Source organism: Uloborus diversus, chromosome 4, assembly GCF_026930045.1.
Source record: "Uloborus diversus isolate 005 chromosome 4, Udiv.v.3.1, whole genome shotgun sequence".
Taxonomy (NCBI): Eukaryota; Metazoa; Arthropoda; class Arachnida; order Araneae; family Uloboridae; genus Uloborus; species Uloborus diversus.
In genome coordinates, this window is record NC_072734.1 from 77,749,284 (window position 1) to 77,776,244 (window position 26,961).

At 33.4% G+C, this 26,961-nt stretch overlaps 1 protein-coding gene across 1 annotated transcript in view; it reads right to left on the reverse strand.

Annotated features, from left to right (window-relative positions):
- Positions 1 to 26,632, reverse strand: part of LOC129220652 (A disintegrin and metalloproteinase with thrombospondin motifs 7-like) — a 52,088-nt gene extending 25,456 nt beyond the window's left edge. The window contains exons 1-4 of the mRNA XM_054855080.1: positions 26,561 to 26,632; positions 15,631 to 15,787; positions 11,083 to 11,267; positions 7,360 to 7,449 (exon numbers count right to left, since the gene is read on the reverse strand). Coding sequence (XP_054711055.1) covers positions 7,360 to 7,449; positions 11,083 to 11,267; positions 15,631 to 15,787; positions 26,561 to 26,632 — 504 coding nt within the window. The remainder of the gene's footprint in view (positions 1 to 7,359; positions 7,450 to 11,082; positions 11,268 to 15,630; positions 15,788 to 26,560) is intronic.
- Positions 26,633 to 26,961: the final 329 nt, after the last annotated feature.

A 26,961-nucleotide genomic window follows, 5' to 3' on the forward strand; every position in this document is an offset into this window, starting at 1 on the left:
ATTGGAGAGGCTGCAATTCGCTGCAGAGGTAGACAGAAGTATGCAAATGAGTTAGGTAAGAGCCAATCATTGTTTCGTGTCGAGAAATATTCAAAATATACAGTCGTTTAAGAAGACAGCATTGTGAAGGATTACAGGATTGGCTAGAAAGCGCCGATAAAAGGTGCTTGTAAATTTCGTACGATTCGTTTTCAAGACAGACGTGTTTGTATGGCTTCCAGAAGACGAATGAAAAATTCTGAGAGATGGCGTGCTCTCGTACGCATTGAAGCAGGACAATAAATCACAAATGTTGATCTTTTCTTTATCGTTCATCAATCCGTTGTTTCGCGATAATGAAAACAATTTCTAACGAGCCAAACAGTGGTCCGAAGACCTGTGACCGGTCGCCCAAGGGTTACGAGCCCTGTGGACGATCGATGTACTGCTGTTGTACCAAGCGGAACCGAAGAGCGGCCCCCGCACAAGCGACATCTATGGTTGCAGCACCGTTAAAGTGATGTCGCCAACCTGTCTGTTGGACTATGTCTGATTGGAACAATGTTATGTTCACAGATGAGTCAAGATTTGCACTGCAACTCGATGACAAGCGTGTTCAGGTCTGGGGAAAACAAGGCACACGTAATCAGCCGCAGCCCAGAACATCACCGTTATGGTCTGGGCAGGGATTTCGCTGGGGTATCGCATCAACCTGCACACCTTCAGACGGGGTTCTGTGACGGCTAGAAGTTATCGGGACGAAGTCCTAGATCCTACTGAGAGATTATACGCTGCAGCAGTGCGTCTTGCTTTAGTTTTAATGGACGATATTGCGCGTTACCATAGAGCTGCCATCGTCAAGGACTACCTGGAGAGCGAGGTTATTGTGCGTATGGACTGGCTGGCATACACTTCCGACTTTAAACCCATTGAAAATGTTTGGGATACCCTCGGCCGTGCTGTGTGTGCACAATTCCCACAAGCAGCAACTCTCACACAGTTGGAAACTGCTCTGCAGGAGGAATGGCGGTTACTTAAATCTGTGGTGGTTTATTACCTCATAAAAAGCATGGTTACACGGTCTAATTTTCATCTGCAAATGAGGGGTGCTCATGTACCCTATTAATGTCAGTTTTTGCTGTTTGTTTGAATTTAAATAATATTTTGTAAATGACTCCAATATAACATCATCTTATAATTTATGAAAATTTACTATTGTTTTCATCTCTGTACGTAATTCTTTGTTTTGTTCATTGCATAAACATATTTGCTACCTTCCTGCCGTATTTCTTGTCAATCAAAGCAGTACGTATCCATCGCTACGCATTTTACCTCTCCGTGCTTAATTTCATGCAGTGAGTGTAGAATATGTAATTATTAAATTCAGTTTATCAAGTTAGGGTTCATTTTTCATTAAATTTCAACCATAAAAGTGACTTTCTATTGCGAACACATTAAATTAAGTTGTTCATTACGAGAGGGAAATTGAAGAACAAAATAGCAAGAAAATATTTCTCCCAACATATCATTACGAATCATAATGTGTAAAAAAAAAAAAAAAATAAATAAAGATACAAATAAAGTAGCAGTAGCATTGAAAAGTTAGATAATACATTAGAATATTAACTATATAAGTTAGTAGAAATGCTTAAAAAGTTTTTAATATATATTTTTATCTGATGTGTGTATACCAGTGGTTGGAAGTAGCGCGCTACAAGTAGCGACACTACTGTAGTAGCTACATTTTTTAGTAGTTTGTAGTGTAGCGCACTACTTTTTAAAAAAAATAGTGTAGTGAGTAGTTCGAAACAAAAAAATAGTAGTTTGTAGCGATTTCTGGAAACTACTTTTTCATAAAGTTTTTTTTAAAGAAACAATTAGGTTCAAAGAGATTATTGTTCCAATACTGTAAAAGCACCTATTTTCGCGAAAAGGAAGATATCGGTGATTTTGCGGGTTGAAAATTTCGTGAATTTTATATGAACAGACTGAAAGTTGAAAAACAGAAATATTTCTCGAAGCTCAAATTTTCGTAGTTACGACGGGCAGGCGAAAATCACGAAAATTAAAGTATCGCGAAAATGAATACTTTTACAGTATTCACCAAATAAAGAAACTACTGTAAATGTTATAGAAGAGGATGATATTGAAGTTCCCTGGCCGGCTTACATTGAATAAGAGCATTACACTGATTTTATGATAACGAGCGTTTTTGGAAAAAGAGAAAAAAGAAATAATAGATAATTCTTAGTAATATTCCATGTTCATGTGAGCTAATTTATCAATCTAAACTTTTTTTCGTTCAATCCTCTTACGGCGCGCGCCTGTGTGTGTACATATTAGGGTGCTCCAATAAAATCTCAAGTTGATTTTTCACAAGTCGCACACCCTCTCATATTTTTCCTTTGACGTCAAAACAATTGTAAAGAAAAAAAAATATCACATAATTTGAACAACGGCAATCAGTACCAAATTAAAAAAAAAAGAAACTTTTTTTAGAAACTCGAAATTTCTGTTGATAAAAACTTTGCCCCTATACCCCGCATGCACCACAAAAACATTTATTCTAATTAAAAAACATTTAGGTATCCCACACTTGGCCTTTTTTCGAAATTTTCAAGCTGAAACATACCTACAGCAAAGTAGTAATTAGCGTTAAATAGAAATTTTTGCTCTCCTGCAATATTGAAGTCTCCCACATAATACTCAAAGATATGGATTTTTTCAAGGTTTACTTACTTTTTTCATTTTAAACATATTATTTTTTAATTATTCATTTGCAAATGTTGATCTGAAAATGTGTTCGCTAATAATCTTTGAACTTGACATTTTATTTAAATTTATGTGTATTTTTTTAAAAGAAAAATTGAAAAAAAAAATCAATTTTTTGAAGAAAATTATAATTTTTAGGCCAGATGTAGGGTGTCTTAATGATTTTTAATTTGAATAAACATTTTTGTGGTACATGTAGGTGTGGGGTATACGCGGGCAATGTTTTATCAACAGAAATTTCAAGTTTATTTTTTTTTTTTCATTTCGATTTGGCCATGCATACAAGTGCTGGTTTACGCTTTCAGACGCATGTCGGAACGAAATGCCGTTGTTCAAATAATATATATGAAAAAAAATTTCACAATTGTTTTTACATAACAGGAAAAATGTAAGAGGGTATGTAACTTGAAAAATCTGCTTTCATTTTTTGTGAGATACCCTAGTCTCACTCATTTTTTTTTTTTTTTTTTTTGTTTATTTACTTATTTTTTCAAAAGTAGCAAAGTAGCGACTACATTTCAAAAACAGTTTGTAGTTGCTACATTTAAAAAAAAGTAGTTGTAGTTGCAGTTAACTACATTTGTAACAAAGTAGTTGTAGTTCGCTACAAAAAAATGTAGTTTTTCCAACCACTGGTGTATACATATGTACACACATAAATGCATGTAACGAAGTTCAAAATAATAATAATAATAATAATTAATAAATAAATAAACCACATTTTTGTCAAAAAATTTAATTTAACGTTTCCCAAAAATTACATCTGTCTCAAAGTTAATGGTTGATTGATGATTTGACTAATTTATATAATTTTGGTAATTCGAACGGAAAAAGCCATTGGCTAATTTTTTTAATTGTAAAAATAATGTGTATATTTCGGGTATAATATGAATTGCATATATACCTTTAAGTATATACTATTTTTTGTGTTTACGACGAAAAGAAAGCTTTTATAACGCATTTTAATTTAAAAAAGTTCGCTTCTTTAATTATTCAATAATCCCACACCTCCCCCTCAAAAAAAAAAAACTTTTTTTTCCACCGTCTCAAAAGTTTCGGGAAATTTACATATCTGACCTTTCCAAATCAACACTCCTGTGGACAAAACTTCATGCAACATTTTTAAATTCACGAGTTCAGGTTTAGACTGCAGCACTCTGACCACTCCCCTCCCCTCCTCCCCTCAATCTCTTTCTAAGGAAATGAAAACACAATTTCTGAACCAAAACAAGATGAGAAGAGACGTCACGACTCTTCAAATCAATCTTCTCAAAAGTAAAGTTTCCTTTCGAGGTTTGGTGTTTTTTTCTCTTCCTCTTCTCCTTTTTGGAGGAACGGACAGTCTCGAGGAAGATAAAAATGTTCCCGGGCCTCTTCTTACCTAAACAAAAGCCTTTATCATTTTAAAGTTTCTGTTTCACGGTCTACAGCGTCTGAGAGCTTTCTCTGATTCTCTTCAAGGGCTGGGATTTCTTAAGAGCCTTATTGATTCTTTGCCGAGATAAAAAGAGCTACTGCAAAGTGTATAAAAGACGAAGTCGGTAGAAAGACATTTAGTCAACGACTCCCTTTCAAGATTTTTTGCTCCTACCTTTTTTTTTTTTTTGTCTTAAGCTGATTTATTTTAGTACGTGTTTGAACTGTGTGACATTGATCAAAATTTAGTTAAATCTTATAAACCCTCAGAAAAAGAAAAAAAAAACCCTCTACAATACTAAAAAACTATTTTATGAGAAGAAAGCCCTACACACAGACACACATACACAAAATACTCGGTGCAATAATGGGGTCGTTTCCAAAATTTTAAAAGTATTTTTTTTCTGAAAGAGCATGCTTAAAAACATAGGATCTGACCATTTTTTAAATAATTTCACTAAGTTTAATATTTTTAAAAACATATTTTAATCGATGCGCTTTCATTGTTTACATTTCTTGCCGATGACATCACAAATGATGAAATGCCATTCTGTGTTGCCATTCAGAGAGCAAAATATTTAATTCGCATCTTTACTCATATGTACTGGCAACAATATGGTTGATAGCAAGCGTAGAGAGCAATTTTAATTCGCTTCTTGATTATCATCATAACGTGGAAATGCGGTAAAAAATGCGACAAAGAGCATCATTTTTGACGTCATCAAGAATGCGCCTTTTTTGCAAAATCGAACGTTTTAAAAAATTAATTGAAAAATAACTGTTGGGAAAATGAAGGAATTTTCTGGGTCCATGTTATTTTATTTTATTATTATTATTATTATTATTATTATTATTTTTTTTTTTTGGCTTTTTCCATCAATTTCAGTGGCTAAAAGTACTACTTTTGACTGAAGGAAACAACCCCATTCAGTATAATACGTCAAAAGGAACGAAAATCCTCGAAATATTTCCTTTCTCTTTTAGTCTCAAAAAAGAAATAGAAAACAATAACTCTAACCGTTGCCAAAAAATATGTTTAAAATACTACACGATTAGGCGAAAGATAAATAAACAATGAAGAATTATACTATTTTTTCTTTTTATGATAAAATTATGGGAGAATGGGAATACTTGGTCCCTAGGAATACATGATCCCATAGCCAAAAATGTACCAAAAATCATTTAGTAGAGATTTGAAACCTGACAATGATCCCAGGGAACAAGTATTCATATAACAATATAAACACAATAAAAAAATATAAATATTGTTTACTTAGTTGACATTAACTTTAAACATTCAAAACCATGTTAACATGATAAAATTTATCATATTTTGAGTGATAGATTTAAACAATCACTACAGTAAATATGCTAAACAATTAAAATATCAATTTGCACTTGTAACCCACATAACACCTCTAACATCTAAACATAAACTAACTCTACTGATAAATTATGTTCTGATCAGCCAAATGAGCTTGAACAAGTTGAAATAAATGTCAAATCTTTGTTTGAAAGAAGAAAAACCATGATTTTGCTATAGTTCGATTTACAACAAAAAAGCGAGTTGCCCATTATGTAGACCCATTAGCGGATAGAATGCAAAGTGGATTTCTAGAGTTTGAAATAAGTTTTCTGAAGCGAAAAGGTAATATGCTTAATCAATCTATTTTTCCTGAAAAATTGACAAAATGTATTATGCTGCACACATCCAGTTGGGTTGAGCGGAACTTCAAGAACTACAACAAACGAATTGTTTGCATTTGACTTTTCAGGTTTTGAAAACATATAAGCTAGGCTTTCTTTTTTATAAGTTCACTGATATTTACATTTTTCTTCCCTCTTCTTAAAAATTAATTCAATTGATGAAAATCTTAATTTTATTATTGCAAGACAAGAATCCAATAAGATGATTTTCGTGCCTGTCATCCTATTTTTTTAAATTTGTTTTAATTTTAGCTTTCTTACGCTACTTTAAAAAAATTGTTAGTTTTATTAATAAAATATAGTTTTTTTTTTTTTTTTTTGGCCACAACTATTGGATAATAATTAACTGATTAAAAGCATCATAAGTTCATGAAAGTTGTGTACATTTTTTTTACTAATGTCTAGTGAAATTTGAAACTATGCTATTTTGTGTTCACTTTATTATAATTTAATAAAGAAAATTAGAAATGGTGTTATTTTTTAGAGACATTGTATAGAAAACTAAAATTCATCAATAAATTGCCGATCTAATAAAAATTCTATATATTTTCTCAGTGGGATCAAGTATACCCCATGAAGGGACCATTTATCCATTGATGTGGAGATACATGATCCCTTTATGAAATTTTTGAAAAAAATTATTTTACCAAAACTATCTGTTTAATTTCAACTAAAAAAAAATACTGTCAGATACAGGAAAAAATCATCTTTGTTCATGTACTTAAAAAAAAAAAAAAAAAAAACTGACAATTTGCAGCAGAGAAAAAAATTGAAAACTAAAGTGGGGATCAAGTATCCCCAGTCTCCCCTACTTATAACAATCAGAAGTTATGTTTTACATTTCGTTTGATATGAATTTTCACCAAAATTTAACTCTATTTCGCTCTAGGTTTTTTTTTTTTTTTTTTTGGAATGGAGAACAACTTGTAATTATTTGATTTATTTATTTGTTTTGTTTTAACAGCTTGAGAGCTTCAACGAAGTTTAATTTTCTTCCAGATTTCACATCGTTTAGCATAAATCTTTAGAACTACCCATAGAGCACAGATCTAGTAGTCAAAAGTTTACCTATAGGGGTATTACAGTCTCAAAAATTAAACAGATTTTTCTGCCATCGTTATATGGCAGTCCTTCATACTAGTAACTAGAATGCTATTTATTGTTTGCTTGGGGAGAAATGTTTCTTATGGCTCAAGTTTACAGCTTTAAACCTATGTCACCTAATGATACCGATAAATTTTCGTACCAACGAGAACGCCAAGATCGATCTCGTAACATCGCAAAAGGTGGTAGCCCGTCTCCCATTAGGTTAAAAAAAATAAAAACATCAGGTGGGGACATTGCACCTCACAAGGTGCTACGACATGGCACCAAAAGTTCAACTTCATGAAAAAGAATTTTAAACTTGTTTTTCGGCTTGAACATTTTCAACCATTATTTCAGACAAAGATGAGAAATTGTGGGATAGAGTCAAAAAATTCTTACTTCTTGATCTTCCGTTTCTAAAAGAATAAGTCTGACCAGGACGATGTTAATAGCGTTTCCAATACTTGCATCATGATACAAAGATGATACCTGAAAGTAAATTATAATTTACACTGCATTATGGCAATAAATTTTGTTTATGTATTAATTAACACACATGGAGTTTTTGTTTAAAAAAGATAGGAGACTTGATTAGGAAAAATATTGTTTCTAGATTTAAGTTAGAATCAACCCCCCCCCTTCACACACATAACATCATTTATACTGTTAAAGATCCTTAAAATACTCCAAAATTTGCCGAATGATTATAGTTTTTCCGAATAGAGCTCAAAATTTTCCCAAATGATCATAATTTTACCAAATCGTCAGACAAAAATTTCTGAATAAGGAAATTTTTGAAAGTCACAGTGACATAACGTGATCTCAAATCGAGACTCCTGTCCTCTGAGTACATCCATTCCGAAACTGAAGGATAGCCATTTTCTTTTCGCACAATCCCTCCCATTCTTTCTTTATTAGAGAAATATTTACATCTATGAAACAACTTGAAATTGAAAACATATTTCTACCACCGGAAGTGATGCACCCAATAGTTTTCCTTTTCAGCGAGAACACAGTGAAACCATCGTTTAAAAACAAATTGTTAAACAATACTATTAAAATAATGTGTATTTTCATATTACAACCATTGTCTAATCAAGAAAAAAGCCAAGGTTTCCACAGATCCTGGAAAAATTTGGTGCCCCCTCTCGCAAGAAAATCCCCACATTTTCGAAGTAGTAGTTTCTAAAAAGAAAAAGAGAAGGAGAAAGATGGAAATGTACCCCATTTTGGTGCCCCTAAAGTTGTAGTGCCCAGGTTCATGGGCTTGCAGGATAACCATGTATTTATCAGGCCCAGCTGCTGGTCTCATGACTTGAGCCATTTTCTATGTTCTATGGCCATGTTCTATGTCCATGGACGAGTTCATTAAGTTATGCTAAAACAATCACGCGCGCAGAAAAGTCCGAGAAGAACCTTTTTATCTCTGCCGCAAGTGGGTGACGTAGCAAAAAAAGAGCCTCGTGCAAACCATCGAGTTGTTGTTTTAGTTTCATGGAACATGGAGCTATTTTAATTGTTAAAATTTTTCTCTGTAAATTCTAAAATAATAAAAAAACCAACCACATATACACAGAAAAGCCCACGACTAACTTTTTATCGCTGCCGTAAGTGGGTGACGTAGCAAAAAAATATCCTCGTGCAATCAGTGCTTTGTTATTTTAACTTAAATTTCATGGAACATGGAACTATTTTAATAATTAAAGTTTATGTTCTATATGTAATCAAAAATAAGAAAATGATATCTGCTGTGCTCTTTCCCACTAAAATCGTCAAACATCAACCAAGCAACGCATCAAAGTTTTTAAAGATGCTGTTTTGGTACATAGACTATTGCTTCAACGCGATTGTCGGAATAAAAATACCGGACAAATAAAAGGAAATAACCAACGATTTGTAGAACAAAATTAGATTATTGCAGACACGTGTTTCGGAGTTCCAATGAACACCTTTTTAAATCAAAATAGTAAGCTTTTGGATATAAAGATATCCTGTAAAAGCAACGAGAAAGAGCAGCAGACAACTTAAATAAAAAAAAATAGCAAATTAACAAATAATCAGGACAAAATAGAACTCAGAGCCGGAATTTATAATTTCCTTCAAGAAAAAAAAATTAGCTTCGAAATCTTGCTCTAGTACTACTACGCCAAAGATATTCCATTCAACTTAATAAATTACTAAAAAGAAAAAATATATATACTTTGATAGTAATGCGTCCAAAGAAAACGAAAAGCTTGTAACTGCACTCAGTATAGTTTGAAACTCATGTTAATTATATGTTACATTACCGACGCAGAACATTTTTAAATTAGTTATTCATACAATCGTAATTTTGCATAAACTGACCTTGTTATTTAAAATACCCTTCGTGCCTCTGGCCTTGATTGCTTGAAATATTATAAACCGAAAAACAATGGCAAGTCTTATTAGCGAGGTAAAAAATGATCTTGTAAAACTGAGAAACCTATATTTATTCAAGGAATAATCACGATTCATCATTAGCAATCATTCTTATTTGCGGTTTCGATTTTTTTATGAATCAGAGTAGAAGAGTACTGTATAATTTTTTTAAGGGGAAAAAAATCACGAAATTTAAATTATTAGTTATCCTTAATTCGATTAGTTCTACCCAGCATATCGGTTAACACCGAAACAAAATAAGCCATTTCTTTTTTAATTAACGGGGGTGATGTCCCCGCAGTAAGAAAACAAATAACATCACGAGAAGGTTGATGAAGGTCATTATAGAGCGATGATTTTCATCGATATTTCTCACAATCACACATCATTATATCAGAGCTTATAGGAGCTCAGTTCCTGAACTTGTTTTCAATTATTTGTAAATTTTCACAATTTAGATGAAATTCAAACAATTTATGAGTTAAAGTAATTTAATTTTTAGTTTGTCTTTCTTACGTTTAAGGATGAAAATTATCCATCTTTCTATTATTTTCAATCTTTCATTTCTCACTCTCACTAGTAAAAAACTCACCAAGTGGAGAAGTGGCGTTGTTTGTTTTTCTCTAAGAAATAAATTTAAAATGAAAACTGGCGCCTAACTTCCAGGAAATCTCGATTTGCTTATCGCGTTTCTGCTCTCCACATTCTCAAGGAAGTCGATGTTTTTAACTTCGTTAGTTTGGAGTAGTGATGTTCCGGATATCCGTATCCGTAGATATCCGAGGGAAAATAAAGATCTGTATCCGTTACTTTTTTGACGGATCTTAAACGGATCTTTTCAATTCTAAAAATTCTTAAATATCTCCATATGAGGTTCTTTTTATAATGTTTAATTTAATATTAGTTTTTGTTATTGATTTGGGGTTTCTGTTATGATTCATTTTGGTTTTTCTCGGCATCCTTCAAAAAAAGTGAAACTAAATACTCTACTTACTGTTTGTAAAGGTGTTCCTGGCTCTGTTATTTCGTCCGTCGGAGTAAGTTGGGTGGAATGGGTCAGCACTGCATTTATGCTGATCCATTCCTTCCAGCTCTCCCTCAATTTTTACGGAGATTTCTTTAAAGAATAAATCATAGTCTTCACTATATTTTCGCCGTAGATGACATTTTTTGAAGAAACAGTGCCTTATTCCGACGGAAATACCTTCTGTAATAAATTTTACACTTGAATAGTTGAATTGAGCAAAAAAAAATTTTGAGATCCGTATCCGTATCCGCGGATCTTGACACTAATGACCCGTATCCGTATCCGCGGATTTACTTTTTTAACGATCCGGCACATCACTAGTTTGGAGACGGTTAATCATCCACGGAAGTGCCTTCACGCCGGGAAAAGTCTGGCACTATGCGTCAGCCCGGCATGCAGTTTACCCCTTTATGCGTGAGCTTGACACCAACGTGAAACGTAAGTATTGATCAAGTATTGCTGTGGCGTGCGGCGGCTTCCTTTAGTTAAGTTCGTACCTTCGAACAACAAAATGGTCCATATAATGAGTTGTTGAATCAGAATCAAACGGTTTCGTTATAGTAATGTACCACTATATATCCTACTGCCATTTCAAGTTTCAAAAGCACTCTGCAATTCATTTATCGGTTTTAAGTTATTGTATCAACTTAAGTGGCAATTTTATTTTTAAAAAGGCTGCTTAAAAAATAACTCACCATGTTCATAACTGTTAAAATGTAGGTTTCAATGTCTTCTTCAGAGTAATAATCCACCATCATTTTGTCCGCCACCACCAGTGTCTCCACGTTTCTTTCAATGCTGACGGAACGTTTTCTCCTTCTCCTTTTAGTATCTTTGGAAATTATTTCGTTTGAATAATGGTCTTTTAGTGGAGAAAAATCTACAAAAAATACCAAGATAATTGTCAAGCATTCCATGATATTATTTTTTTTTAATTGCAAAATTATATACGTATAGAGAAAAGCTACCTTAAAAGATTTTCATCCATCTTTTTTTTTTTTTTTTCAAGGGAGGAGAGATTTGTAACAGCATCTTCCCCCCTCCCCTCTCTTTCATGAAACCTACGGAAAATTGATGCCCAATGTGAAGCAATGTCTCACTAATTACTCTGACATTCTTTCAAGATGAAGGGTTATACTTTCCGGTTGAAAGTATAGCAACCAAGACGTCGAGGGAAAATGTAATTTCGAATTCGCACATTGCGATAGCGACAAAATACACCTGTCGCAATAGACCGAAGCTTTGGTTATTAGACAAACATCCGGGATTTAACTCTTCCATGCGACGTCATAGCGCAATCAACAAAGTAAGTTCTTTTTGGCGAAAAGCAATTTTTAACGATCCAATACAAAATGCTAATGTGGCAGTGATTCACAACAAGAGGTTGTGATAATAGAAATACAGTCAAATCTCTATAACTCTAATATTCCTTTATCTTGACGTTTTCATTGGGTCCCAAACTTTTGAGACTGTTGTGGAAACTTCCCATAACTCGAACGTTTTAGCTGGTCGCTTGAAACTTCGAGCTATCGAGAGTTGACTGTATGTAGAACTAATGACTTGAAGAGAAATCTCGCAACTAACTTTTAAATGTTGTCGCGATTGGTACGAATCCATCATCAGTCGCAGACTCCAGTCAAATGATTACTTTCTATTTAATTAGGTTACTCCCTTATTCAAGTTTCATTTTAACGACGCGCCAAGAACATATAAGTGTGTAACAGAATCAAAATCAGCACAATCTGTGAATTTTCAAAAAAAAAAAAAATCGTAACTTGATACTTTTGTGCTTTTTGTTCTAAAAGAGAGCTCATAATGCATTTTAATCTGTTTCTTTCTGGGATTGGTGAGTGTTAGAGAGCAGGGGACAGAGCCCCTACTATATATACAAAGAAAAAGCTCCCAGGTGCGTCTCACAGAGTTTTTTTCCCAACCAGCTAGAATCGTTAGTTTTAACACATATTGCAATTGCGAATCCTACTATGCAGTTTATATCCATGTAAGGGCTGCTACGACTAAATTCTCAGAAGGTAAATTCTTCCTTCGCTGGTACCTGCCGCAAAGTTGAATATCGCCCGTCCAAATCTTCTCACAAGTTTTTTGAAAGTATCAAAATAAAAATAAAAAAATTTTAAGCAGAAGTTTTTTTAATGAGTTTTCTTTATCTGTGTTCATCAGTTTTCTTAGCAGTTTTCCTAAGTCCCCCCCCCCCCATAAACCTCAATCTTACACATTATTTGCATTTTGCTCTCTTAGCGTTTTTCGTAAGTATTTTTATGCGTGAACTATAATTTTGTCGATTACTTCAATGTTCCTTCCAAACAACATATTCACTTTATAAACATTTATAAAAGGCGGTTTTTCCCTGCCCGTATTAAAATCAATTCCTCTGACGCGTAAAGTGAAAATTACCCTATATTACTCCTCTTTCGATTCAGAAAAAAACAGCAGTCAAAAGTTGGAAAAGGAAGACATTTGAGCCGACCCCACCCTGCATCGTATTGCGTGGAAAAGGAGAAATATGTAACAGTCACACGTTGACGAAATTATTATTTTTTTTTCACACTTTAACTGCAATTTCCTCTCTGTTTTTTTTTTCTTTCAAAGGAAAGAAAACATCTTTGCTCTGGACATAGAATCAAATTAAAGATGGTATTTTTGACAACATTCCAACTTCTTTATTTAATCAACTTAAGTGAATTTCATATGAGACTAATTATTGCTGTTACAATTCACAACCTTGTTCCGAAGAAGATAAGCAAATTATTGAACATATTTTTTTGCGATAATACGGATTCTTTTTCCCGCTTAATCAGATTTGGTAAATTTTATGTTAGACTTCTTATAGTTGTTCGCATGTTGTATCCTTGTGTTCGCATGTTGTATCCATCGTTGTATCCTTGTTTATGGAAAATAAAAGCAAATTAAGTGAGATTTTTTGACTATAATGTCACTTTTTTGCTCGCAATATCAACTTTGGTAGATTTCAAATTTTGCTAGTTATTATTTTTCTCAATTGCATTTTTGCATTCTGTTCTTCACACACACACACACACAAAAAGAAAAAAAAAGAACCTTAAAAAAACCATTAAGGATGATATTTTTGACGACAGAGACCTACACAAATTTTTAGGCTCTCAATCATGTTTTCTGCATTTTATTAAAAACAAAGGATTGTATTTTTAGATTGTAGTCAGGCGGAGTTATATTTTCGAGCTTAATTTGTTATTTCACTAAATGCAAAAACAGTTTATTTCATTCACATTTATTTATTTTTTGGAGAAGGCAATAAAAATTTTAATTATGGGCATCCATAACAGAGCATTTGCACAAAATCCAGACTGGCTCAAAAATAAAAAATAAAAATAAAACCTGCCCAACAAGCATTCCTTGAGCAGTTTTGCAACAGTAATGTAATTGAAAATTTATCGACATACGAGGTCTTTGGCGAAAACCTGATAGATATGAATTAAGTGCGCTCTTTACCAGCATGCGTGATGTTATCTCCCCGATTGTCTAAAGCATCAGTCACTGGCAAACAGCGTTTAACTGAGGCGGCGTGTAGTGCTCTCGTGGCTTTTCTTTTTTTACAAGGAAAATGACGGAACGACTAGCAGCACTATTGCATCAAGTTTTGTTTTAAACTGGGTGACCGTCAGTATTTCAGACAAGAGAGTATATTATGGCAGCAACGCCAGTTGAGCTAAACTACATTCCAAAACAGGCCTTCCCAGGTTGTTTCCTACAGTAGCAGCAGAACTTGGAGATGATTGGGGAGTCGCAAAGAGAATACTTAAACGGTGATAAGGTTTGCACAGCTTCCGTTCTGCTATTTTCTTTTGTAAAAGATCGGAAACTTTTTTACATTAATAACAATATTAGGTTCAACAACATATAAATTTGTCTTTAACGCCTGGCAACACCTGAAAGGAATTATGTTTTCTTTTTCTTTTTTTTTTTTTAAATTATAATGGATTGGAATGTGTAACTAATTTTTTAACTTAGAGTCATTTTTCTCAAAGTTTTATTTATTTATACTGTAAATAATAGTTACCCATTTTAAAATTTAAATGTTAGTTACTAAGGTGATAATGAAAAGGTCACAGTTAATATTTATTAGGGTTGAAAGGAAACTTATATAGCAGTATTTAACACCAAAAGTTATGTTTGAACGAAAATCAGCAAAATGTTTTCGGAAATCTTTACCGGTCCACGCACCAAAAGGGGTTGCGAAACGCTTATCTTTGCGCCACTCCCTACTTTCATGAATATAATTCATTCTCTCATATAAATCGCATGCTACTTTTGAAACAGAAAAATTCGGCAAAATGCAATTTCCGCATAAAAGTCGCCGATTAGTATTTTTTTTTGGACAATTTTATACAAACATGCCATCATATTTTTTATCGCGCCCTCGTAGTCTAATTTCTTATTGCAAAATTCTACCACCATTTGTTTTTAAACAAAACACAATTCTTATACATAATTATGATTAAAGTGATAAGTTCCTGCCGGTTCCCTATCAAAATATGACAAGGAAAAAGTAAAGGGAACTCGTGCCGCAATCTAAGATTTCAGGTATATCTCAAAAACAATTGAGAGTAAAATCATTTTCGATTTCATAAAATTGTAATTTTTATCAGTAACAGCAACTATTTAATGAAATTTTCAGAAATTGGTTCATTTCAAACGTTTTGCTGATAATAACAAATATTCAATTGATATATTAAAATTATTTTCTAAACATTAAAAAAAAAATATTTGTAAAGTAGTTTCGAAAAAACAATTAAGTTAACATTTGATGCAGATATCTATTTCATAAGTAAATCTTTACTAATAATAATGCTGAAAGTCTATGTCTGGATGTCTGTTACACGCATAGCGCGTAGACCGCTCTGCCGATTTTCATGAAATTTGGCACAAAATTAGTTCGTAGCATAGCGGTGAGAACCTCGAAGCGATTTTTCGAAAATTTGATTTTGTTCTTTTTCTATTCCAATTTTAAGAACATTTTACCGAGCAAATTAACACAACGTGGACGAGTAAACTACCATATGCGACCATGGGCGAGCAAATGAACATAGCAAATCGGCCATAAATTCATCATTCATTATTTGTAAATATACAGGCAAACCAAATGACCTTTTAACTTTCTACTACGGGCAAAGCCGTGCGTGTACTGCTAGTAATACATAAGAAAGAACTATGCAATATAATGATTTCCACAACTTGTGTTTGCTTACCTACATTTCCACAGGTTCCTTCGATGGGGATCCGAGAAGGCTTCAAGGCAGATTTTGGATAAATCACATGAGTTTGCCCTTTAGATGAATTGTTGGAAAGTTTTCCATAATAAGGTTCGATGAAATACTCTTTATTTTCTATCCTAATAAGACCTGTCTGCAAAAAAGAAATATATATACAGTGAAAACTGTGTATAACAATACTGTCTATAACAATAAACATGTCTATAACGACATTTTCCTTGGTCCCAGCAAAATTTTAGCATAAATAACCAAACTGTCGATAACCTATCTATAACAATATTTTTTCAGTTCTTAACAGTATCGTTGTAGACAGGTTTTACTGTATTAGATTTTGCTTATTTACCGTATTACCCCGCATTATCCGGCATGCCGGAAAAAAGTGAGGTTGACCAGCATGCCGGATAATTCGAAGTCTATTTCGCACAAAACAGAAGTAAATTTCCCCATTCAGTTCCAATCAGAAAGCAAACCACTGTATGGAAGAAAATTAATGATCCCGAAAGAGAGAGAGAGAGAGAAACCTTCTTTCAAAAAAAAAAATGTGTATTGCAAATAATATGTGCTTGTTATTTATGGTAGGTCATTATTGATGGATTTAATTATATGCCAATAAAGTAATCAATTCAGAAGCAATCATTGTTACTGCGATTTGATCATAATTTTTTTAAATAAGTTATTTCATATTCCTTTTAGAGAAGTAAGTTTAATTTTTATATTTTGAACAGCTATGGTTAATTCTTTAGCTTAAATGTTTGCTTATTTAGTTTTAATTTAATTTTATAAAATTATTCGTTATTAAACTATATGTTTCTTGTTAAAATAACAAATGACATTGTTACTAAATATTATTACAAAATTAAACTTTATTAATACCAATTAGATATGTATATAACTTAGATTAGTTTTTTTGCGGAACATATATTTTTTTATAGTATTAATTTTGTTTCCTAACCTCGATTTTCCCGGCATGCCGGAAATGACCAGGCAAGTGCTTTTGAAAATCTGGTGACCCCCGCATTTCGAGGCATGCTGGATAATATGGTATCTTAGTGACTACGATTTGCATTTATAAATTGGAACATAAGCAACTAGCATAAAAAATCAATATTTGAAAACGAAAAAAAAAAAAAAATAATAATATATAATCAGGGATTGATCCACTTTTTAATTTTTGAATGAACATTTCCTGAAAACTAAATCATTTTGAGAATTTTCGTTATGTTTGCGAAAAGAAAATATTTTACGGAACTGTTGTCCTCCCTGCAATGAAAAATCATGTCTTATCTTAATGAGCACATTTTCACTGTCGCAGTTTTATTTGGCCCCACTCCATCACCTTCTGGCGCGAAACCTTTTGGGGGGTGCTTTCACACGAAATTTAAAACTTGAAAATTGAAAGTTGTTTTGTAAAATGTTAATAACTGATTTTAAGACACGGAATTTCGCTAAAGGGTCTCAAAGCACCCAATTTATGGATCGACCACTTAAGTAGTAAAATTTGCATATTTTGCTTAAAGCAAGTTTTTTACCGCCTACTGCAGTTTAACTTGCGTTTTAGCACAATTTTTCAAAAAAATATATAATTCGCAATTCAAATTAACTACAAAAGGCGCTATATTTCTGGCTAGTTGCTATTGAACGAGGTAATACAAACAATTGAGTAACTTTAAACCTGCTTGCAAGCTGAGTGAATGACAGTAATATGTTTTCGAGTTTACGGGGCTTCTCTTTTTTATTCTTTTGAAATGACACTGACATCACAATCTCTCATCATCACCGCCTATCCCGAATGAGGAATGGAAAGATTTACGTCTTCGGCTAATTTCTAAAATCACCTTAAGGTGGCGTATGCAAGCTCTAAAACTGCAAATATTGTATAGATATGAGCGCCCGCTTTCACTCGATAAAACGGCAAAATTAAGATACCGAGTTTATCCAAACTGAAGAAATTAACAGATCAATAGCTAGAAAATAATAGCTAGATTTAGTAAATTTTATCGCTTAAAGTTCTATTACAGTAGACCCTCGTTTTACACGGGGGTTACGTTCCGCGAAAATGCCGCGTAAATCAAAACCGCGTAAATTGAGACCTAATATTAGTGTTAAAATAGGGGTTAGGTTCCGAAGATTAAAAAAATACTTAATTCAGTGATGATTAATTGTATAATAAGTTTAATGAGTACTTATATCGATTTCTATGCAAAACGTGCATAAAGAAAACATGAATTAATTTCGTGTTCTGTTTATAAAAAAGGAGATGGCTATGATAGTCTTAGGCAGTCATTAAGAATTTTCTTTGCAGAAAATTAACTCATCCATGATCACTTGCGTGATTTCCATGATAGAATCTTCCTTTACTAACAAATCAGAAAGATCAATTCTATTATCTAGGTCTAGGAATGGCTCAAATTTTTCAATGTGAACGTTTTTGGTTGTGTATCACCGATGTCAGAATCATCGTTGGTTTTTTCATCCTTTGTCACTCTTAAAAGCTCTTCTTCCAGTGAGTTCTGAACTGTGTGAGTTTAATAACCTTACTTCTGGAAAGAGCTCTGGAACCCAATCGCTTGAAATGTCACCAGTGGCCCAGCTCGATTATTAACAAGCCTAAATGCAGTTGATTACGCGTAATCTGCAATTTTTAGGAGTTTGGATTTTGAAAAGAGGGAAAATTTTATTTGTTTGTAGAGCCGCATCCGCGTAGAACCGAAACACATCCGCGTAAAATAAAATAAAGGTGTCAAACCTTAAAACGCGTATAATCGGAACAGCTTAAAATAAACCCGCGTAAAACGAGGGTCTACTACATTTCATAGTTTCGCAATTTTTTATCATGCTTACTTAATTTTTTCTCATACTATCTCATTTTTTTCTCGAGCAATAATGCTGTTTAGAGCATCGAGTTCTTTGTTGTGATTACATTTCATAAAACACGACAGAAATACTCAACATTTTTTTTTCTCTCGGGCTACGTACACAACTAAAGAAACTCCTCAGGAACCCCTCACCAACCATGCGAATGCATGCAAGTGCTTCTCGCGGGGCAGGAAGGTGAGTCTCTACTCTAGTTTCTCAGGCCGGGTCCCGGCTACAGAGCCGACACCACGCCCCAGTCAAGGGGTTTACCTACGACGAAACCATAGATATTTTGCGCGTGCCTCTGGCCTGTGTGACGCTACAAAGCGACGCACATGAGCGGACTCGCGCTGTACACAACTAAAGATCAAAATTGGGAAACTTTTCTGGTCACCAGTGGTGTGTGGAAGCAAATTTATTAGTCACCACTCTTTTTTTTCCCTAGTCGCCACACTTTTTTTGAGCAATCACGATTGCTTATTGTTCTCACTTGACTGTTTTTGGCGTTCCTTCGATTTTTCCCACCGCCACCCTCCGCACCATCACGGTCGACGGGCTCCTCACGATGTTGCACCTCTAGTGAAAGCCGTCTCCAGGTTGCATCCACGTCCTACACACACACACACACACACAAACACATACAACTACACACACAGACACAAACACATACACACATACAAACACATTACACACAACTACCCACACATTCATGCCTGCACACAGACACAAACACACATGCCTACACACACATACACGTAACCCGTACACACACACACATACCCCCCACACACAAACACGCCTACATACACACACTCGTGATTGCGAAAAGCATAATTTGAATTCAAGATGTCAAAATTCAAATTAATTAACAAAAAAAAAAAAAGTAACTTGTAAATTATCGGTGTACCGAACATTTCGCCAACACAAAATTTCATTCCTTCCTGTTTTTTCTTTTCAGTCTTATTTTTTGAGAAATTTAGAGGGGGAGGAAATTTAAAGTGTCGGCGAAACGGAGGTTAAATCTAACATTGTGAGTTTTAAGAAAGATTAATATTTAAGTTATTAACAGCAACAACGTTAATTGTACAATCAAGTGTCAACCCTGCAAACAGGAAATTATTTCATTGTTAAGACGAATGTTTTTCTGACGGTTCAATATTGTTACTTACACATCCATTTATAGTTTCACTAAACCATAACTTCGAACATGAGAAAAAAAATTGAAGAAAAAAGAAACTACAAATTTTAAAATCGGGAAAAAAAATACTTTGGCGACCAAGTGAGGAATGATTATTTATACATTTTTATGATCACTTCTTTTCTTTCTTTCTTTTTTTTTTTTTTTTTTTTTTGACAACAAATCTTGAACGACATATTACTTTACGCTGTCCGAAGCATGCAAATTGATGAAAATTAATGGTATAGTTTGCTTATTAATGTCGCTGATTTCATTCATTTTTGTCGCTGAAAAACTCTGTCTAGCTTAAAATAAAGGCACAATTCCTTTTCAAACATTGGAAAAATCCATTCCAGTTGATTGATTGATATCCGCATCATATTCAATTAGCAAAATCAAGGAACTTGTAAACTAAGAGAAACAGTTACAGATAAAGAAACAAACTAAGGCTTTTCTTTGCAATATTTCAAAATAAACGTTTCGCTTCTTGATTAAATAAATTTCCTCATACATTAGTTTTCCTCTTAAATGGAGCCCTTCATTGTGTTAAAGGTGTGAAAAGTAGGTAGTTTACGAACTGTGCGAGGAATTACCGTTCATTTTCCTGCTTCGGTAATTCGAAACAGTAACTAAGGAAAACCCACAAACCATTTGTTAAAATGTGGCATTGGAGGGAAATCGGAAATTGTTTTTCACCGCTGAATCTTTCAATTAATAACACTACGGTAATTTTCTGTGATAAATGAATCTTGGAGAAACTTGTAGTTTTTTAATGTTGTAAAAATGATTAGTTATTATGTATCGGATACATTTATTCCTCGATTGAAACGTATTAACTAATTGTGTTACCTGCATAAAAATTAAACTGTTTGATCAAGGGCGAATAATAAATATGGTAATAACAATATTGCTTTCTCCTTAAAAGAAAAATTCAATTTTGTCTTTAAACGAGCTGATGTGTGCATCACATGACTTCCTTTTACTCCAATTTAATGTCATTTTCTCATTATGGGAATTTTAATGTGGTTCAATAGTTTACTCTAAATATCACCAACAGTGGCCAAATTGAAACCAGATTTTAAAAATGAAAAAAAAAAAATCACCAAATTTGTCACTAAGTTGGCGACAAAACTTGGCGACCAAAAGACTGGCGATATATCGCTAAGTGTCCACCACTTAACATTAATCATTGTCAATTTCGATGTAAACTCAAGTGTAACACCACTTGAGTTTACATCGAAATTAACAATGATTTCCTCCCAAAAAGGGGCGAAAGACCCCCTTAGAAACACCCGAGTGCAACCAAAAGGGGAGGTTCACAACTAGACCACACTAAGAGTCTACGTACTAAATTTCAACATTCTAGGACATACCGTTCTTGAGTTATGCGACATACATCCGCACATACGTACATCCATACATACGGACATACAGCCGTCACGAGAAAACTCCTTGTAAATAACTCGGGAATCGTCAAAATGGATATTTCGCGTTTTACTCAAACCCCACTCACATCCCTTTGCTTCTCACTGCCTCAATAGTAAAATTAGAATATTAAAAAAACTTTTTGCTTTCCACTCACGGAACCCGTTTTAGATGCACATATAAGGACATGGGAATCAAATAATTAACACGTAGTTACATGGGAACAAAAAAATGCTTTCCAACATTCCATAAAAAATTACCCACTTTTTCCAGATTTTACACAAAGAGTACGTATGCTTAAATTGCGAAGATTTTGATCTCTCAAAATCAGATTCCAAGTTTTTATATTTTACTTTTTTCACTTCTAAAACTGTTTCGGTTTTCCTTTTTTTTTTAAACGATAGATAAAAATATTACAGGGAGGACTTCACTTTTGCAAATAAAGCCCGTACTCTCACCCCGTGTGATCGAACATTAGTTAAAATCAGCGACACATGGTTAAAAAAAACCTTAGTTCACAAATAGAAAGATTAGATCTGGAACAAATATACTCGGATTACACTGAATAGAAAAATTGCTTAGCGGTACACATTTTGTTTTCAATCGCAGAGTTAAACAAATATTCTTTCTATACGCAACAAACGATCTACAAAGCTTAAGTGCAGCAAATTACCTTGTTTTGAGAATCGGTGCATATACGAGGTGTGTTCAAACGCTACAGGACAGAGTTTCTCTACCTTTTTTGGTACGCGGATCAATTAAAATTTCTGAAAACATTTCTGGACATGTGTGTGCGTCTGTGTATGCATATTAAAAACATTATTTGATTTTTGAGAACTGCTATATAAACTAATTGCAACATTTTCATTATAATTTGTGAACTGTAATATTTAGATGCAAAGATAAGTAAATTTCATCTTTACAAATAATAAAGCTGAAAATCTGTCTCGGAATCTCTGTTTCTCTGGATGTCTGTTACGTGCACGTACCGTTCGGCCGATTTTCATGAAATTTGGCACAAAATTAGTTCGTAGCATAGGGGTGAGCACCTCCAAGCGGTTTTTTCAAAATTCGATTTTGTTCTTTTTCTATTCCAATTTTAAGAACATATTAGCGAGGAAATTATCATAACTAGGACGAGCAAATTACCCTAACGTGGACGAACAAAAGCAAATTGGCGAGAAAGGATCTATTATTTTTAAATATATAGGTGAGTCAAATGACGTTTTAATTTTCTACTACGGGCAAAGCTGCGCGGGTACCACTAGTATAAAATAAATAACCTTCAAGAAAAATCAAGTGATTTTCAATCGTGAAATAGAGTCAATCACATTTCTTAGTCAAAAATTCATTTCCTAATTTCCTTAACAAGTACCTCCTTTTCGCATTTTGCCCATTAACGAAAGGGCCCCATAACGAAATAAAATATACAGGGTGTTCCGTTTTAAACTGAGAGACCTTTATTTTCGCAACCGTTAGTCCTAGATGTATATTTCCAGTTGCAAAAATGTTCAAAATCAGATGCAGAATTAAGATATTGAGAGTTTGAAGTAAAAATAAAAATGCGTCAAAAAATACGAAATTTAACTTTTTATGCGGGCCCTAGGTCCCCTAACTAATGTTTAGAGAAATAATCTCCATTGAAAACTATTACTAACGCAAAAAACTTGACATTTGTGCGACCAAAACTTAGGAAAATATTACAGTTTAAAATTTTAAGGGACCATACACAAGATGAGATTGGAACTCATCGCTCTTTCAGAAGAATGACAGGTCGTCAAAGTAAGAAAAGCAAGGTATTTATATTTTTCATTGCTATTCAAAAATAATGCAAATGTTATGCCGTGATACGCAAAAACACACTGTAAAACCTCGAATAATTTGAAAAATCACACTCTATGAACACCTGTAATTTTAAATCCTTGTTAACCACTACATTTACCCCCAAAAGATGTTATTGACGGCGAGTGAAAAGTGGTGTAAGTCACAAAACGCTGCGTTTCATATCTTGGTGAATATTGGTCGTACCAATTTCAAACTTTTTGTGTTGGAATTGTTTTTCATTGGAGATTATTTTCCTAACCTATTAGCTAGGGGACCTGGGGCTTGTATAAAAAGTTAAATTTTGTATTTTTTTTTTATTTATTTTTATTTTTGCTTCAAACTTTTGTGTAGGAATTATTTTTTATTGGAGATAATTTCCCTAAATATTAGTTAGGGGACCTGAAGCCCGTATAAAAAGTTAAATTCTGTATTTTTTTTATTCATTTTTATTTTTGCTTCAAACTTTCAATAACTGAACTCTGCATCTGATTTTGAACATTTTTGCAATTGGAAGTATACACCTTGGACTAACGGTTGCGAAAATAAAAGTCTTGAAGGTTAAAACGGAACACCCTGTATCAGGGTTGGCCGGATTGGACCCAATGGGTTTTTTTGAAAAAACCCATTTAAAAAAACCCATTATTTAGCCCACTTTTCGGTTTTTTAAAATTTTCTGATAACTTTTTTTTTAAAATAATTAATTTAAATACTTTTACAATTTAAACTTCTTTTTTATTTCTTCTTCACAATAGGCAATGGACATAAAAAATGAATTTTGAACTTTAATAGTAGTTCTTAATTTTTAAAGGCATTAAAAAATGTTTCAAGGATTTTAAATAAATATATTTAACTTTTTTCCTTCAACTGGTCAATAAGGAGCTCAAATTATCTTGACTAAGTCCTGTCACGTCAGATTTTCTCAATATTTGCAGATTGTACAAAGGATACTACTTTAGCTAAAAGGCTCTCATGTGAATTATTTTCTGCAAACCAACACGTCACAAAACTCGAATAAACAAGGTATATTTTTTTAGAAATTAACAGGTTTTACAAATGGTCGGACAGAAAACAGAATAGGATGTACAGTATTTTCATTATCTTACGAAAAAGTTTAATATTTCTTACTCTGTACACAGAAATAGAAAAACAGGCAACATAAAATTCAAAGAAATGTCTTGATTAAGCTGGAATTCAGTAAAAAGGGATTTAAACTACTTGAAGTTCTACAGTAGTTTTGCATAACAAAATGAAATATAATAAAAGTAAAATACAAAAAAAAAATGTCGAAATTAAAAACGAACAAATAAACAATAGATTTTATCACTCAAGAAGTAACTTTGCCTTAACTGTTGGTAATCATGGAAACTAAAAAAATCTGAAACTTCACCATTCTTGAATTTTGTCGTCTTTTGTACCTTTCTTCAGAAAACGCTGAATTTTCCAGCTTTTTTTATCAAGACAATTTTTTGTGCTTTGTCCATATACTTATGCTACAATATGCTACGAGTACCCCACCTTTCCCCTAAAAAAAGACAAAAAACCCCACATTTCTTTTAAAAAACCCAGCTTTAGTTGGGTTTTTTGGGTTTTATTAAAAAAAAAACCAAAAAACCCTGGGTTCATGGGCTTTTTTAAAAAAACCCGGGTTTTTGCCAACCCTGCCCTGTATATATTTCCGATACGTTCTCGGATTGAGAAGAAAACTACTAACACTAAGTTATATACTGAAGAGCAGCACAACTGGCATAATTTTGATCTGTCGCAACGTCATTTGGAAATATTTTCTCTAGAACTCAACTTCAAGGATTAGAATCGGACTTGGCTCATTATTATTCTCATGCACTTGTATGATGGATACATCACTAACACAGAAGCACATTGATAAATGTAATGCTTTCAGATACGCAGTCAAGTTGACGATAGATTTTAGTACTTTTCTTTTTTTATTTAGACAATTTAGTTTTGACTAATGGCATACGACAGATAAATTAATATATTTCAGATATTTTCATCTATTATCTTTAGAAATATGCGAAACTTAGTTACCTTTACACAATGTAATGGAAAAATTAATAGCAAAACCATGTAGCAACTTCGGAAAGAACGTAGGGGTTGATAAGGAAATGTTTTACGAAGAAAAGTTTTAAAGATGACACTTTTTTTTTTTTTTTCATTTTCAAGTCACAATTTGAGTGAACTTTCTTGTTCTTAAGATGTCATAAATTTATCCGTCATATTTTTTTTTAAGTACATGATGAAATTGCAAGATAGTAGTAATATTTTTTGTCAAGAGAAAAATGTTGTTAATTTAAAAGGTGAAATTCCGCCCCACTTTTTCTAACACGCAACCTTCTTCCTTTATCTTTGCCAAATTTGGCAGTTTGTTATAAGGGGCCATTCATTACTTACGTAAGGATGTTTTTGGCAAATTTTGACCCCACCCCTCCCACCATGTAAGGGTGCGAAAGATTTTTCAAACCCTTCCCCCCTATTCTTATGTAAGATTCCATTTCCTTTTTTAAAAATGAAATTAAACCTTTTTGTGGAAAGAAATATTTACTAAAAAGTTGAAATTTAGACTGAATGTTTTTTTCGACTTTTTTTTGTATATGGTGCGATACAAATAAAAAATAAAAAATGCCATACATAGTGTGATTCTTTCTACAATATTTTACACTATTCATTCTTTGTAAAACAAATGAAAAACATCTCATCCTAATACGTTTCTTACCTTCCAGATGCAAATGAAATATGATCCCTGCCAAACCATTTGACCGCGCGATTTCTAATGTAAAATATCGACTTGGAAAATATTACGTAAGAGTAGGTTTACACCCCCCCCTCCCTTTCCCCAAAGTAAGGGTATGAAGAGATTTTTCCAACCCCCCTCCCCCTCGATATCCTTACGTAATTAATGAATGGCCCCTAATCACACTAGAGCACAAAATCAAATACGAAAGCCAAACTGAAATACAATTCGTTAATAAATTTAACCTTGCATCTTGAAGATACAGTAGGAGACAGGGCTGCGGAGTCGGAGCCGGAATGATTTTGGAGTAAAGGAGTTGGAGTCGAAGAATTTACATTCGGAGTCTGTCATTTTCCCCCTAAGTCCACCACTCTGCCAGTGCTTGTGGAGTCGGAGACGAAGGCTCTGAAATTCAGGGAGTCGGAGCCGGTCATTTTCGCTCCGCCTCCGCAGCTCTGGATGGCGACGCTGATTTTGAATAGCAAGACGGATATTCTGACGTGCAAAAATGAGATCGGTGTTATACTGCCGTGTGCAGGTAAACGGCGGTATCTACAGAAATGAGTTTTCGAGATATTTGAAGAAATGTGTAGTGGATTCAATACTAACAGTAGGAAAATGTTGGAAGTAGACGTTTTTTTCGAATCTTTTTTTCGGCGGAAACCAAATAAGCAAGCGAGATTGTACAATAAAGTTAACGTACAATATATGACAAAAATGCAAAAAAAAAAAAAAAAAAAAAAGGAAAATGAAAAATTTGTAGTTATTGCTCTTTACCTGCCTACGGCAGTATAAACTGTACGACTTTTCACTTCTGTACCGAACTAGGTAAATATAAGGAATAGAGGCTACCACCTTTAAGTCAGATGCAATACATGCGTCCCTCGTATTACACGGTACTCGTACAACACAGTTTCCATATTACACGGTACCACATTTGCGATCATTATGACACGGTTTCAATATTACACCCGATACGAAACTTGAATTTAATACTTCATGCTTTCGATATAACACGTAAGTTTATCTTTAAAAAGGATGGAATTTCATTTTTGTTCAATACATTCTGTTCATGTTTGATAATAACTCTAATAAGTTTTCATTTTGTTCTTATTAAACTTGGTTTCGATATAACACGGTATACATCCCTTGATTCACATTATTTCTAAGTCTGATATAACACGGTTTCGATATAACACGAAACACGGTTTCGACACAACACGATACATATTGACATGATTTTTACTATGTATATGATTAATTAGTGTAAAAAATA